Source organism: Pogoniulus pusillus, chromosome 13 (genome assembly GCF_015220805.1).
Source record: "Pogoniulus pusillus isolate bPogPus1 chromosome 13, bPogPus1.pri, whole genome shotgun sequence".
Lineage (NCBI taxonomy): Eukaryota > Metazoa > Chordata > Aves > Piciformes > Lybiidae > Pogoniulus > Pogoniulus pusillus.
The window spans coordinates 29,581,222-29,595,781 of record NC_087276.1 but is presented as its reverse complement, the minus strand read 5'-3'; the positions used below and the strand labels follow the sequence as shown (position 1 = coordinate 29,595,781).

The following is a 14,560-nucleotide window of genomic DNA, read 5'->3' as shown; positions in this document are numbered from 1 at the left end:
AGTAGTTTTGCAGTAGTTGGAAGATGCAGCAGTAGGCTGACTGAAGCTGCTCTTTTTTTTTTCAGACAGAGAATGAAGAAAATGTTCTGATTTGCTTAAGAATCATCATTGAGTTGCACAAACAGTTTCGACCAGCAATCACTCAAGAAGTAGGTCCTAAAGCTTACTGTGTGATGTAAAACTTGCTGCCATGCTCTTCAGAATTGTTACTTGGTTCAGATGCATTGTCTGGTTCATTTGTGTTTTTTTGCTGTCCTTTTATGCTGACTTGTGGTATCCTTCTCTTTAGTGTTTTTAACCTCAAAGTAATTTTTAAGAGGATTGCATGGTGCCAGCAGCCCAGAAGAAAACAAACTGTTAGAGCTGTTGTTGCTTTCAGTGTTTTTGGCCATTTAAGTGTTTTGTTGTCATTGCTTTAAGTGTTTATGGCCAAAATGATTGGACTAAGGAATAAAATTCCTATGGAAGAGAAGAGAATTAGTTTGTGAGAGGAAAAATCTTGGTAAAAATACTGTAGTTTTTCCTCCTCCCCTTCTCTCCTTTGATTCATGAAGGAGTATTGGGAAGTTTGCTTTTTTTATTCCACTGGTTTCCTTAATTTTTCTCCTAGGAAGACTTTGATTTATGGTCATTTGAACTATCCCACTGCAATTCTAATTAACAAAAGAACACTTTCAGGTTCTTTAAAATACCTATTGGTGCCTAAAGGTTTTCTGCAACTCTACTCTTAAGACAGAAACTGTGAGAGAGTGATTTTTGTTGTTGTTAATGGTAAACTGACTTTGTCCTTCCTAGATCCATCATTTTTTGGATTTTGTGAAGCAGATTTACAAAGAACTTCCAAAAGTAGTGGTAAGTTTTTTTTGTTCCTTTAGTTGCTCTTCCTACAGTCAGAAAAGTAGGTTTTATTGCTTCATTTTCTCTCTGGAAGCTAGTGACATAATTGCTTTTGTATCTAATGGCATGCAAATGTCTAAATTATGTCTAAAAATGGGGAAATTCAGATTTTTTTAATTGGGAAACGTTCAGTTTCTAGCAGAGCATGAGCAGTATGAGAAAAGTGATGTGAACTCAAATAATAAAGCACTAGTCAGTTGGCTGCAGTGGTGTGCATGTGGCCAAATGGTTGAGGCTTTCTAGAGTGAAGGGTTAGGGGTTGTGATTTCCAGCAGACAGGCTGCCCAGGGGGGTGTGGCGTCTCCCTCTCTGGACATATTCAGAACCTGCCTGGATGTGTTCCTGTGTGATCTGGTATAAATGATCCTGCTCTGACAGGGGGTGTGGACTGGCTGAGCTTTTGAGGTCCCTTCCAGCCCCTGACATTGTGTCATTCACTCCAACATGCTTCATCTCTGTGGTGGCCATTGCCTGCTTTTCACAGGATGTTAGGCGTTGGAAGAGACCCAAGGAGACCACGGAGTCCAACCTGCCTGCCAGAGCAGGACAGTCCTACCTAACACAGATCACAGAGAACCACATCCAGACAGGCCTGGAAAGGCTCCACAGAAGGAGACTCCACAACCTCTCTGAGGAGCCTGTGCCAGTGCTCTGGGACCCTTACAGCAAAGAAGTTCCCCCTTGTGTTGAGGCAGAACCTCTTTTGCTGCAGCTTACACCCATTGCTCCTTGTCCTATCCCAGGGAGCAGTGAGCAGAGCCTGTCTCCCCTCTCCTGGCAGCCTTCAGATACTTATAAACATTTATCAAATCCCCTCCTTTTCCTCATTTGGGATATGCTTGGACATTTTACTTTAACAAAAGAACCACCTTAGCTGTGGATGCATTTCTGCCACTTGCTGTCGTGGGAGCAAATGCTTGCAGGATGTGTGTGGAGTCCTTGCAGATGCTGCAATGTAACTGTCACTTGCAGTAAGTTATGGGGGAACTTCGATGGAGGAATTCTAAGGCCTTTGACTGCTCCTAGCCTTTACTCTGTGTTTCTTCTGCTCTTGGCTTGTAGAATCGGTATTTTGAGAACCCTCAGGTGATCCCAGAGAACACTGTTCCTACTCCTGAAATGGTTGGCATGATAACAACCATTGTGGTGAAAGTGAACCCTGAGCGAGAAGACAGTGAAACAAGAACGGTGAGTGCTCTTCTAGCTGCTCCTGGGCTGGGAGGCTGCTGTTACCACAGCACCTCAGATCCTAAGGGCAGGCTTTTGCTTGTCTTTCATACCAGGATTTGTTTGTAGAAGCTGATTGAAACTTTTCAACTGATGATAGCAAATGCTTTTGTGCTTTATAAATGTTATTATCACTAAATAGAGCAGTCGTTGGAGGGCAGTGAAGGGGAAAAAGACCTAGGGGGTCCTAGTGAAAGGAAGTATGACCATGAGCCAGCAATGTTCTCTTGTGGCCAAGGGAGGGCCTATGCCATCCTGGGGTTGTGGGTAGTAGGCCAAGAGAGGTTCTTCTCATCCTCTCTTCTGCACTGATGAGGCCACATATGGAATGTTATGCCCAGTTTTGTGCCCCTCAGTTCAAGCAGGATCTCAGGGAACTGCTGGAAAGGGTCCACGTCCCAGGTTGAGACTATAGAGTTAAAGTGAGTTTATTCTACGGGGGAGACATCCACCCTGACCGGGACAGTCCAGCACAGAGCCACAGTAGTGGTGAAGGGAGTGGAACATCTTCCTTAGGAGGAGGGCCTGAGCGAGATGGGGATGTGCTGCTTGGAGGGGAGGAGCCTGGAGGGTGACCTCATGAGTGTGGATAGAGATGTGCAGGTGAGTGGCAAGAGGCTGGAGCCAGGCTCTGCTGGGTGATGCCCAGTGACAGGACAAGAGGCAGTGGATGGAAGTTGAGGCATAGGAAGTTCCAAGGAAACATGAGAAGAGATTTTTTTCACTGTGAGGATGATGGAACACTGTAGAGCAAGGTACCTGGAGGGGATGTGGAGTCTCCTTGTCTGGAGATATTTAGAACCCCCCTGGTTGTGTTCCTGTGTGATCTGGTATAGGTGATCCTGCTCTGGCAGGGGAGTTGGACTGGATGAGCTTTTGTGGTTCCTTCCAGCCCCTACCACTCTGTGTTTTTGTGTAAATACAGTGCTGTTAAAATGAGCAGTTGGATCAAAACTGCATATCCAATGCTTTTTGTGACTTGTTATACCATTTCTAAACCAGTGTTCTTTCTTTCAGCACTCTATCATCCCCAGAGGATCTTTATCTTTAAAAGTCTTGGCTGAGCTACCTATTATTGTTGTTCTTATGTATCAGGTTAGTATCCTCCAGCATTTTACCTCAAAGTACTTCTTATTGCTGCATGAGTGTAACTTCTGGCTACATAGTACAAATGAATGTAACATTTTTGAGATGAAAGTATGGTCTAAGTCACTGAGGTTTCTTCCTTTTGTGATGAGCTCTCACATAATTTGACTCTAGGTGTGACTTGTACATTTCTCTACTAATCTTTTTGTTTGTTTTTGTTAAGCTCTACAAACTGAACATTCATAATGTGGTGGCTGAGTTTGTGCCCTTGATAATGAACACTATCATAATACAAGTTTCTGCTCAAGCAAGGTAAGAGCAGTTTAACATTGTTTTGAAGATAGAGAGCAGCCAGGAAGAAAGGGACCTGGGGGTACTGGTGGATAGTAGGCTGAAGATGAGTCAGCAGTGTGCCCAGGTGGGCAAGAGAGTCAATGGCATCTTGGCCTGTATCAGGAACAGTGTGGCCAGTAAGATGAGGGAGGTTATTCTTCCCCTGTACTCAACACTGGTCAGGCCACACCTTGAGTACTGTGTCCAGTTCTGGGCCCCTCAATTCAAGAGAGATGTTGAGGTGCTGGAAGGTGTCCAGGGAAGAGCAACAAAGCTGATGAGGGGCCTGGAACACAAACCCAATGAGGAGAGGCTGAGAGAGCTGGGGTTGTTTAGCCTGGAGAAGCAGAGGCTCAGGAGTGACCTCATTGCTGTCTACAACTACCTGCAGGGAGGCTGTAGCCAGGTGGGATTGGTCTCTTCTGTTAGGCACCCAGCAACAGAAGGAGGGGACACAGTCTCAAGTTGTGCCAGGGGAAGTCTAGGCTGGCTGTTAGGAGGAAGTTGTTGTCAGAGAGAGTGATTGGCATTGGAATGGGCTGCCCAGGGAGGTGGTGGAATTGCTGTCCCTGGAGGTCTTCAAGCAAAGCCTGGCTGAGGCACTTAGTGCCATGATCTAGTTGGTTGGATAGGTCTGGGTGCTAGGTTGGGCTGGCTGAGCTTGGAGGTCTCTTCCAACCTGGTTGATTCTATGTTTGAGATGAACTGCTTAACTCTGCTATTCAGTATCATCCAACAAGTTTTTGTCTCGCATCTAATGAGAGTTTTTGCTTCTAGACTTAGTGTTTTCAATCTCAAAAGTAGAAACAATTGTATTTTGTAGGTGAAATACCTGCCAGATATTAATATTTCCATCTTATGTCACCGATGAAGTCCATAGTTGTGCAATAGATCCCAATTTGCAGTTTTTAAAGAGAAATTCTGCCAGAAGGCTGTGTTACCAGAGATAGAGTGTGGTGGGGACCACTTGCTGCTGTTAAATCATTCCCATTTCACCAGTGATGCATTTTTGCTCTTTCAGGGTATATAGCTTAGATGAGACCTTGTGATGTTGCAGATAAAGATGCTTAAGAGATGTTTGAGGAGCAAAGTGATGCTGAGCAGAGTAGCAGGAGTAAAATCTCTTGTTTTTCCTGTCTGCCTGGGTGATCTGAAAACGTGGCTGAAGTTTGATGAGAGACAGACAAGTCTGTGGGAGGAAATACTGCTTTGGGGGGAAAAATGGGCCAGTTAGGGAAATGAAGCCAAATGTTTGATGCTGATGTATTGACTTGGCTTTCATAGAAAGCAGAAATTTGTGAGGCAGCCTCAGGGCTGTGCATTTCTGCCTGGAACATCAGCTGATGGGAGTTTGAATGGCAGAGAGATTGTTTTAAGTGGACTTTCCTGTGATTTTGCTCCTTTATGGAGCAAGAACCTCACTCCAAGGTGATGGAATGATGAAAATTCCCTTAAGCTCGAATCAAGGTGTTGAAGAGGAGGAACAAAATCATAATCACTGTTCAATTTTAATTTCAGGCAACATAAACTTTATAACAAGGAATTGTATGCTGATTTTATTGCTGCTCAGATTAAAACCTTGTCTTTTTTGGCTTACATCATAAGAATTTACCAGGTGAGTTGTTTTTTGGTTACTTTGGTACTCTTGGTGCAAGAGATCTGTTGTTATGGCATGCCAGTGAGCAGCCTTCAGTGAGTGCATTGGGGATTGGAAAGATCATTTGTGTAGCAAAACTAAGGCGGGGCTACACTTGGTTGTCCTTTCAGAAGTATTCTTATGTGGATGCCAAGTAAGAATGTGCTGTGCTTCAGCCCCAGGGATTTTTGGTAGGGCTGCTGTGTTTTAGTTTTGCCATTAGACTTCTTAAAGAAAGAAGTGAATTGTAATTGAATGTTGTTTTGCAAAGGTGAAGGACACACTTTAGAATAGTCATGTGATAATAGTGTTGTAAAATAGTGTTGCACCTGGGTGGGTGCAGTCCCAAGCACAGCTCCAGGCTGGGTGGGGAATGGCTGAGAGCAGCCCTGAGGAAAAGGACCTGGGGGTCTGGGGTGATGCAAAGCTCAACAGGAGCCTGCAGTGTGAGTGCAGCCCAGACAGCAACCCTGTGCTGGACTGCAGCAAGAGCAGTGTGGGCAGCAGGGAAAGGGAGAGGATTCTGCCCCTTGGCTCTGCTCTCCTCAGACCCCACCTGCAGTCCTGGGTGCAGTTCTGGAGCCCCCAGCCCAAGAAGGACATGGAAATGTTGGAGTGAGTCCAGAGGAAGGCCACAAAGATGCTGAGAGGGCTGCAGCAGCTCTATGTAGGCAGGCTGAGAGAGTTGGGGCTCTGCAGTCTGGAGAAGAGAAGGCTTGGAGGAGACCTTGTATAGTGTCCTTCCAGTATCCAAAGGGGGCCTACAGGAAAGCAGGAGAGGAATTATTGACAAGGCTTTTAATGATAGGGTGGGAGGAATGGGTTTGAAGTGGCAGAGGGGAGATTCAAACTAGATATTAGGAAAGGATTCTTTGCAGTGAGAGTGGTGACACTGGCACAGGTTGCCCAGGGATCAAGGCCAGGTTGGATGAGGCCTTGAGCAACCTGTTCTAATGGGAGGTGTCCCTGCCTGTGGTGGGGGTGTTGGAACTAGATGATCTTTGAGGTCCCTTCCAACCTAAAGCATTCTGTGATTCTGTAATTGTATTCCTGGTTTTGTTTGTTGCAGGAATTAGTGGCTAAATATTCTCAGCAAATGGTCAAAGGAATGTTGCAGTTACTCTCCAACTGCCCTGCTGAAACCGCACACCTCCGGAAGGAGCTGCTCATTGCTGCTAAGCACATCCTGACCACAGACTTGAGGAGCCGTATGTAGCACCTTCTAAACATCTCTCTGTAAAGATTTCAGCTATTTCATGTGATGGTTGGGGAGTTACCTGCCCCCTCACACTTATGACATCACCCAGACTGGACTCAACCAGCTGGAAGATAAGGAATGAAGCTTTATATTCACAGCTTAGCACAAGATACGAGCAGAGAGTTACAGTATCTACAGCTAGAGACAGAAATATACAGAATAATACAGAAACACAGCAGCCCTCCCAGAAACCAGAGTCCTCAAGAGGGGCTCCCAACCACCCTTCCACCTTCTTTCCACCCCTCTGCCTTATCCCAGAGTCTGCCGTGCATGCAAGGTGAGTTTGGAGGATTGGCAAGGAGAGATTAGAAGCAGAAGGCTTAGTTGGGTTACACAAATCCAGGCAGAGCAGCAAAAGCCCAGGAAGGAAAAAAAAGCAGACACCAACTCTGACAGATAGATAAGACAGAGTGTCTCTGTGTTTGTGTTCTTGTTTTTATCCATCTCAGCAAGCCTGTGAGTGCAGCAGACATCACCACTGGTTCCTTTGCACGGCCTAGCATCTAATTTCATTCATTAAAATAGGCCATTTAGCCTCAAACTACCACAGTGGATTTAAGAGACATATTGCTTATTATTTGCTGTGGGCTATTGCACAGTAAGGCTTGTGTTGGCAATGGCTGTGATTTTTGTTCTGCCTTTTCTCTTTTTCCTTAAAAACCAAAGATCATCAGAATGGTTTGGCATACTGCACAAGTGGCTTTCCTAGCTTTCCATGTGTCTCCTCTTCCCAGTAATTACCACTTGATGATAAATATTTGTGTTGCTTTCTAATTATGCTTACAGTTGTATGAGATACTTGAAGGTATTTGTCTCTTAACCTGAGGGGAAGTAGTTCTGTCAAATCCAGATGCCATATGTTTGATTCAGCTTACAGTGGAGGCAAACCATTTTTGGTCTGCCTGGATTAACTAAATTTGGTGAATATGTTCTGGCAGAACTGCAGAACTGGAGATGAGAGTGCTTTGTAAAAGATGAACTTTATCCCTTCCTCTTTTGTGTTTGTCTCTTTGCCTACTTGTTAATAGTAAGTTTTGATTTATTGCATTATAAGGCTGCCTGGGGAGGTGGTGGAGTCGCTGTCCCTGGAGCTGTTCAAGGCAGGATTGGACGTGGCACTTGGTGCCATGGTCTAGCCTTGAGCTCTGTGGTAAATGGTTGGACTTGATGATCTGTGAGGTCTCTTCCAACCTTGGTGATACTGTGATAAGGAGGTGTGAACACTTAATCCTTCCTATTTCAATTATCTGCCTTTAGGGTGGAGTGACCTAATCATTTCCATAAACTCGATTGCTACATTTAAAAAGATAATACTTCTGTAGTCTTCTTTTGCCACTTGATTTTGTTACTGAAATCTTCTTCTTGTTCCCTGGACATCAAGTTGCATGTATTCCTCCTTATATTTTGGGATAGAGCTCCTATGATAAAATGCCAGACAAAACAGGCCTGTGTTGTATGGTGTTGCCCAAACTTGTCCTTTCCATTAACTCATCCATGGCACTGAAAAGGCTTTGCAAAGCTGAAAACCCCATAAGCACTCTTTCTCTTTCCAGATGTGACTGTTCTTTGTTGTATCAATGCTGTGGCTTTGACCTTTTAATGGGCCAGGCATCAGTGCAGTTCATGCTCACAGGAGGTTGATTGAAGGTTCCTGTGTAAATGACACTGCCTTTTATAAGCTTCAGGAGTGAGTTGTAGAATAAACCCATTGACTTAGTTTTAAATCCCTAAGTGGTTTGATGCTGGCCTCTCTTACTTTGTTTTTGGCAATCATTTTCTGTTTGACAACAGCTTTTTCACTTTTCTTCTCCTCTTTTTCATTGTAGAATTTATTCCATGTATGGACAAGCTGTTTGATGAATCTATACTAATTGGCTCTGGATACACTGCCCGAGAGACACTGAGGTATGACAGGGTGGTGACTTTCAGTATTTGTTAATATTTACAACAGTGTCTTTATAGGTTCCTAAATATTTGCTTTAAAGAAGTCATTTTATTAGATTCTAATGTTGGAAGGCTTATGCTGATGTAAAAGTGGTTATTGTTTCACACTTTGATGATGCAGCAGGATAGCATGAATGAAGGGCAAAATTAAACAAGTGAAGGAAAATGATTTTAAGTTTTTGAATTGCAGAGCACCACCAAAAGAGTCACCACAATGAGAACAACTCAATATCTCCTTAATATTTCATGAAACAGCCTCAATCTTATGTCCTGTGTAAAATCTGAATGGGATTTAAACTGTTTTGTCAATGAATAGATTAAAATTTATTCTCCTCATTTATTTTTTAAAGGCTACTTGCTGTGTCTTCAGTGCTCTACTGGGACTTAGGTGCTCTTGCTGACCAAATTACAGTGTATTAACTTAGGAGAAATATTTCCTCTGGCTTAAGTATCATCTGTACCTTCTTATTTGCCATTGGAATGGGCTGCCCAGGGAGGTGGTCGAGTCACCATCCCTGGGGGTGTTCAAGAAAAGACTGGATGAGGCACTTGGTGCCATGGTCTAGTTGACTGGCTAGGGCTGGGTGCTAGATTGGACTGGATGATCTTGGAGGTCTCTTCCAACCTGGTTGATTCTATGATTCTATTGTATGAGACTTAGAAGTATTCACTGTACTAGATGCCTAAAACTGATATTTATAGAATCCTACAATGGTTTAGGTTAGAAGAGACCTCAAAGATCATCTAGTTCCAACCCGCCCCCCCCATAGGCAGGGACACTTCCCACTAGAACAGGTTGCTCAAGGCCTCATCCAACCTGGCCTTGAACACCTCCAGAGAGATTGTGGAGCACAGAATCCCTCAATGTGATCAAAGACCACATTTGGTGATTATGTGCTCCACAACCTACCTGGGCAACCTGTGCCAGTCTCTTGCCACCCTCACTGCAAAGAACTACTTCCTAACATCCAGTCTAAATCCCCCCCACCCCATCCAGCTTAAATCCATTCCTCCTCAAGTCCTTGTTTTGAGTACAAGACCTTGTCTTGAGTACAAAACCTTGTCAGTAGTCCCTCCCCAGTCTTTGTGTAGCCCCCTGCAGATACTGGAAGGCTGCTACAAGATCTCCTTGAAGCCTTCTCCTCTCCAGATTGAAGAGCCCCAACCATTAGAAGAACTAAGTGAATGTGAGAGTGCTACAGTGGCTTCTGTCTGTGGAGAAAGCATTGTGTTTGGAGCTGGACTGTATAACTTGGGAAGTGACATAGTGCAGGCACATCACTCTTCATTGTCACATTAATGAAACTTGATTTTTTTAATGTATCTTCAGTTTAATTAAATCCTGCAGTGCACAGCACCTGGTTGATTCTATGAATGCATCTTTGGTTAGATTGTGCAGGTTGTGGTTCTCCTGTTGGATTGATTCTCCTGTTTTGAGCTCTGCCTTTGCGTGTAACAATTGAAAATGTAGATTAAGAACCCTGGAAATAGTTCCAGGCAGTGACTGTATGTTAAGCCCAATTAGCAATGTTTCTAATTGTCCTCCATGTGTTTTCTTCATTTCTTGTTTTTAACTGACAGGCCACTTGCATACAGCACACTGGCAGACCTGGTGCATCATGTCCGTCAGCATTTGCCGCTCAATGATCTCTCCCTTGCTGTCCAGTTGTTTGCCAAGAACATCGATGATGAGTCGTTGCCTAGCAGTATCCAGACCATGTCTTGCAAACTTCTGCTCAATTTGGTGGACTGCATCCGGTCTAAAAGTGAGCAGGAAAATGGAAATGGTCGAGATATCCTTATGAGAATGCTGGAGGTATTCACTTGTTTAAAACATTTGCGAATGAGTTGAATGTCCTCTTTTCGTTGTGTGTTGTCAGTCACCTTCTGCTTTCTCCTTTCCTCAGAAAGGAGGGTTTGTAGAGACACTCTGCATAGTGTATTTGCACACACACAGAGGATGTCAGGGGTTGGAGAGGACCCAAAGAGATCATAGAGTCCAGTCTCCCTGCCTGAGCAGGACCATACAATCTAGCTCAGGTCACACAGCAACACATCCAGACAGGCCTTGAAAGGCTCCAGAGGAGACTCCACAACCTCTGAGGAGCCTGTGCCAGTGCTCCATGACCCTTACAGTCAAGAAGTTCCCCCTTTCACTGAGGTGGAACCTCCTGTGCTGCAGCTTACATCCAAGGCTCTTTGTCCTATCCAGTGAGCAGAGCCTGTCCCCCCACTCCTGACTCCCATCCCTCAGACAGTTATAAACATTGACTAAATCTCCTCTCAGTCTTCTCTTCTCCAGCCTAAACAGCCCCAGGTCCCACAGTCTCTCCTCATCAGGCAGTGCTCCAGCCCCCTAATCATCCTCTTAGCCCTGTGTTGGACTCTCTCCACTAGATCCCTGTCCCTCGTAAACTGGGGAGCCCAAATCTGAAGGCAGTACTCAAGATGAGGTCTCACCAGGGCACAGTAGAGGTGGAGGAGAGCCTCCCTTGATCTGCTGGACACACTCTTCTTAATGCACCCCGAGGTCCCATTGGCCCTCTTGGCCACAAGGGCACATTGCTGTGCCATGGACAACTTACTTAGTTTTTAAACTTCAGAAAAGGGCTCTTTAAAATGCTGTGCAACTGGAATAATTTTTTCATTCAGTGCCTTGTTTCAGAGCAGGAAACAATGTCTGTAATACTGAGGGTAACTTAACTGTTTTGCTTTGTTCTTTTTCTCTGTATGGCTACTTGTTTGTAAGGGAGATCTAGGAAGTCTAAATGTAGTGGATCACCTCTGTCACTGACAGGCTTGCATGGTTCTGAATTCACTAGGGAAGAGATTTAGTCCTTTTGGCCATCACCACCTTATTTGCTGTTAGCTCTGTACTTTTTCTTGTTAGGTGGCAGTGGTTTATGGAGTGACTTTCATCCTGAATCTGAGATACAGATGATGGTGCAAAGAAAAAGTCATGATTTTATGCATTGTAGTGGATCCTTCATTCCAAGATCCATTCCAAACTGAAGTAGCCTTCTAGTAGGCTTTGTCTTTCAAATAAACTTCTTAGGTTCTTTTTCTGCTTGAGAAAAAAGATAAATATGTAATGCAGCACAGTTTGGTCATTTGTATGTGAATTCTGGGGTGGAAGGGGGCATACGGAGGTGATTGAGGCTCCATCCTTGGAGCTGTTTAAGGCCAGGCTGGATGAGACTCTGGCCAGCCTGGTCTAGAGTAGGGGGTCTCTACCCATGCCAGGTAAGTTGGAACTGATCCTTGTGGTCCTTTCCAACCCTGACTGATTCTATGATTTTTATGACCTGTTCTAGTGGGAGGTGTCCCTGCCTTTGGTGGGGGTTGGAACTGGATGATCCTTGAGGTCCCTTCCAACCTAAACCATTCTGTTACAGAACTGTGGTGGTAGTGGGGAATTACCTGAGCAAGCCAAGTAGACTTGACAGTACTGAAACCTTGTGCATTGTGTCCCTTGTTTATTACCAGTCAAGAGGCAGAAATTCTGGGGACCTCTGTTCTGCAGAGTTGTTTTTTGCCTTCTAAACCTGATGTGTTGCATAAAATGCACACTTAAACCTAAGATGTACAGATCTCTTAACCCATAGAATGGTTTAGGTTGGAAGGGACCTCAAGGATCATCCAGTTCCAACCCCCCACCACAGGCAGGGACACCTCCCACCAGAACAGGTCGCTCAAGGCCTCATCCAACCTGGCCTTGAACACCTTCAGGGAGGGAGCATCCACGACCTCCCTGGGCAGCCTCACTGTAAAGAACTTCTTCCCTTCTGACATAAATTACATCTACATTTGGAAACTTAAAGCTTTTTGTGCTTAATAGCAAATATCCATAGAAAAATATTCAATCTTCTTTTCAGAATTAATTTCAGTAGCTCTCAGTTGAAAATTCAGTAGACTTGGAGAGAGATCAGGCTTTTTTACTCAGTTTTTCTGCTTTTCAGCAAATATTTTTAATTTTAACTTAGTAATTTAAGCAAACTATTAATAACTTTAATTGTTTGCTGTCATTTGAATGGCTCTAGCAATACTTGATTGTAAATTGTACTGATTTCCACGTGTTAACTTGATGTATTGGCAGTAATAAATTTAGGATGATTTTTGAAGGTGAGACTTGCTTTCCTTTTTGTTTACTCTTCCCTGCTCTTTCATATGTCTTTCCTCTCAGGTTTTTGTCCTGAAGTTTCACACTATAGCTCGGTACCAACTTTCTGTCATCTTTAAAAAGTGCAAGCCCCAGTCAGAACTTGGGGCTGCTGAAGCTGCCTTACCAGGAGTGCCCACGGCAGCAAATGCAGCACCTGTTCCTGTTCCATCTCCTGCCCCAGCCACTCCAGTGGCCCCTGCACCAGTACCTGTGTTTGAAAAACAAGGGGAGAAAGAAAAAGAAGACAAGCAGACCTTTCAGGTCACAGATTGCCGAAGCTTAGTGAAAACCTTGGTCTGTGGTGTCAAGACAATCACGTGGGGCATAACATCCTGCAAAGCTCCTGGTGGTAAGAGTGCATAATACTCCAAAGTGTTGATCTTCTGTAATCCTACAGTTGAAACTCTTTAACATGAAAGCAAATAGTATTTTTAATGGTTAACCACTGTCTTGTTCTTGCTCTTCTTTCAGAAGCACAGTTCATTCCCAATAAGCAATTGCAACCTAAGGAGACTCAAATCTACATCAAACTGGTCAAATATGCAATGCAGGCTTTAGATATTTATCAGGTATGTAACCTGTCCACTTCATATCAGTTTTAGATCTTCTAATAACGATTTTCACCTGTAGTATATTTGCATTTAATGACAGGACCACAGCTATTGGGAAATGTATCAGTTTCCAAGTACTAAACTACCTCTTTGAAGGCAAGATTTCATCCACAGTTACGTTTAGTCTGACCTGTCTGCCTGAACACAGGCAGTAATGGCTCCTGAGAAATTAATTTGTTCCTTGCAAGTGACAAATGTCATAACTTCTGTGATTCTGTGATTCCTGTCACTTGCAAGGAACAAATTCGTTTCTCAGGAGCCATTACTGTCTGTGTTTAGGCAGACAGGTTGGACTAAACGTACCTGTGGATGAAATCCTGCCTCCAAAGAGGTAGTTTAGCTGTCAGCTGAAGCATTCACATGGTTGTGTTTTATCTTCTATAGTTACACTGGGTATTGATGACATGTAGATGTGCGTGATTTGGAGATAATCAATTACAAATACATTATGGTGTCATCTTTTTTCTGCTCCTGATTTCATGGCTTTGAAGTCTGTGCTGAAAATACTCTGATTTTTAGTATTCTTGTCACTGTTGGCTGTCATGCTCCACTTCTAATCAGAAGGGGCTTGGCCCTGAAACCTGTCAAATCTGTTTCTGTCAAAAGGTATTTTAAGAGTAGCACTTTAAGAATAGGGAGGAAAGGTATTAAAATTCCATCACCAGTAAATTGCTTTCTCAACTGCTTTAGGTCCAAATAGCAGGAAATGGACAGACGTATGTGCGAGTGGCAAACTGTCAGACAGTCAGGATGAAAGAGGAAAAGGAAGTTCTGGAGCATTTTGCTGGTGTGTTCACAATGATGAATCCTTTAACTTTCAAAGAAATCTTTCAAACTACTGTGCCCTACATGGTGGAGAGGATCTCCAAAAACTATGCTCTTCAGGTATTATGTTTTTGTTTACTTTTATTAGTTAATACTAAACAGCACATAGAGAAGAGCTTATGCTTTGAAGTACATAAGGCTGAAGTGCAAGTATAAATGATAATGTATATATGTAATAATTAGGACAGAAGATTAGAATCATAAAATGGTTTAGGTTGGAAGGGACATCAATGCTCATCCAGTTCCAGCCCCCTGCCATAGGCAGGGACACCTTCCTTTAGAACAAGTGGCTCAAGGACTTATCCAACCTGGCCTTGAACACCTCCAGGGAGGTGGTGGAGCACAGAATCACCCAAGGTGATCAAAGATCACCTTGGGTGATTCTGTGCTCCACCACCTCCCTGGGCAACCTGTGCCAGTGTCTCACCACCCTCACTGCAAAGAACCCTTTCCTAACATCCAGTTTCAATCTCCCCTCTGCCAGTTCAAACCCATTCCTCATCCTGTCATTACAAGACCTTGTCAATAGTCCCTCCCCAGACTTCCTCTATCCCCCTTCAGATACTGGAAGGCTATTATAG

General features: G+C 43.9%; 1 protein-coding gene across 3 annotated transcripts in view; it reads left to right on the top strand.

The window, feature by feature from the left end:
• Nucleotides 1–14,560, top strand: part of TRRAP (transformation/transcription domain associated protein) — a 133,754-nt gene that overhangs the window by 8,241 nt on the left and 110,953 nt on the right. For all 3 annotated transcript variants that reach the window (XM_064153740.1, XM_064153739.1, XM_064153742.1), the window contains exons 7-18: nucleotides 66–149; nucleotides 796–852; nucleotides 1,960–2,085; nucleotides 3,142–3,219; nucleotides 3,434–3,522; nucleotides 5,062–5,158; nucleotides 6,249–6,387; nucleotides 8,264–8,342; nucleotides 9,963–10,197; nucleotides 12,565–12,892; nucleotides 13,015–13,112; nucleotides 13,845–14,039. In XM_064153740.1, coding sequence (XP_064009810.1) covers nucleotides 66–149; nucleotides 796–852; nucleotides 1,960–2,085; nucleotides 3,142–3,219; nucleotides 3,434–3,522; nucleotides 5,062–5,158; nucleotides 6,249–6,387; nucleotides 8,264–8,342; nucleotides 9,963–10,197; nucleotides 12,565–12,892; nucleotides 13,015–13,112; nucleotides 13,845–14,039 — 1,605 coding nt within the window. The remainder of the gene's footprint in view (nucleotides 1–65; nucleotides 150–795; nucleotides 853–1,959; nucleotides 2,086–3,141; nucleotides 3,220–3,433; nucleotides 3,523–5,061; nucleotides 5,159–6,248; nucleotides 6,388–8,263; nucleotides 8,343–9,962; nucleotides 10,198–12,564; nucleotides 12,893–13,014; nucleotides 13,113–13,844; nucleotides 14,040–14,560) is intronic.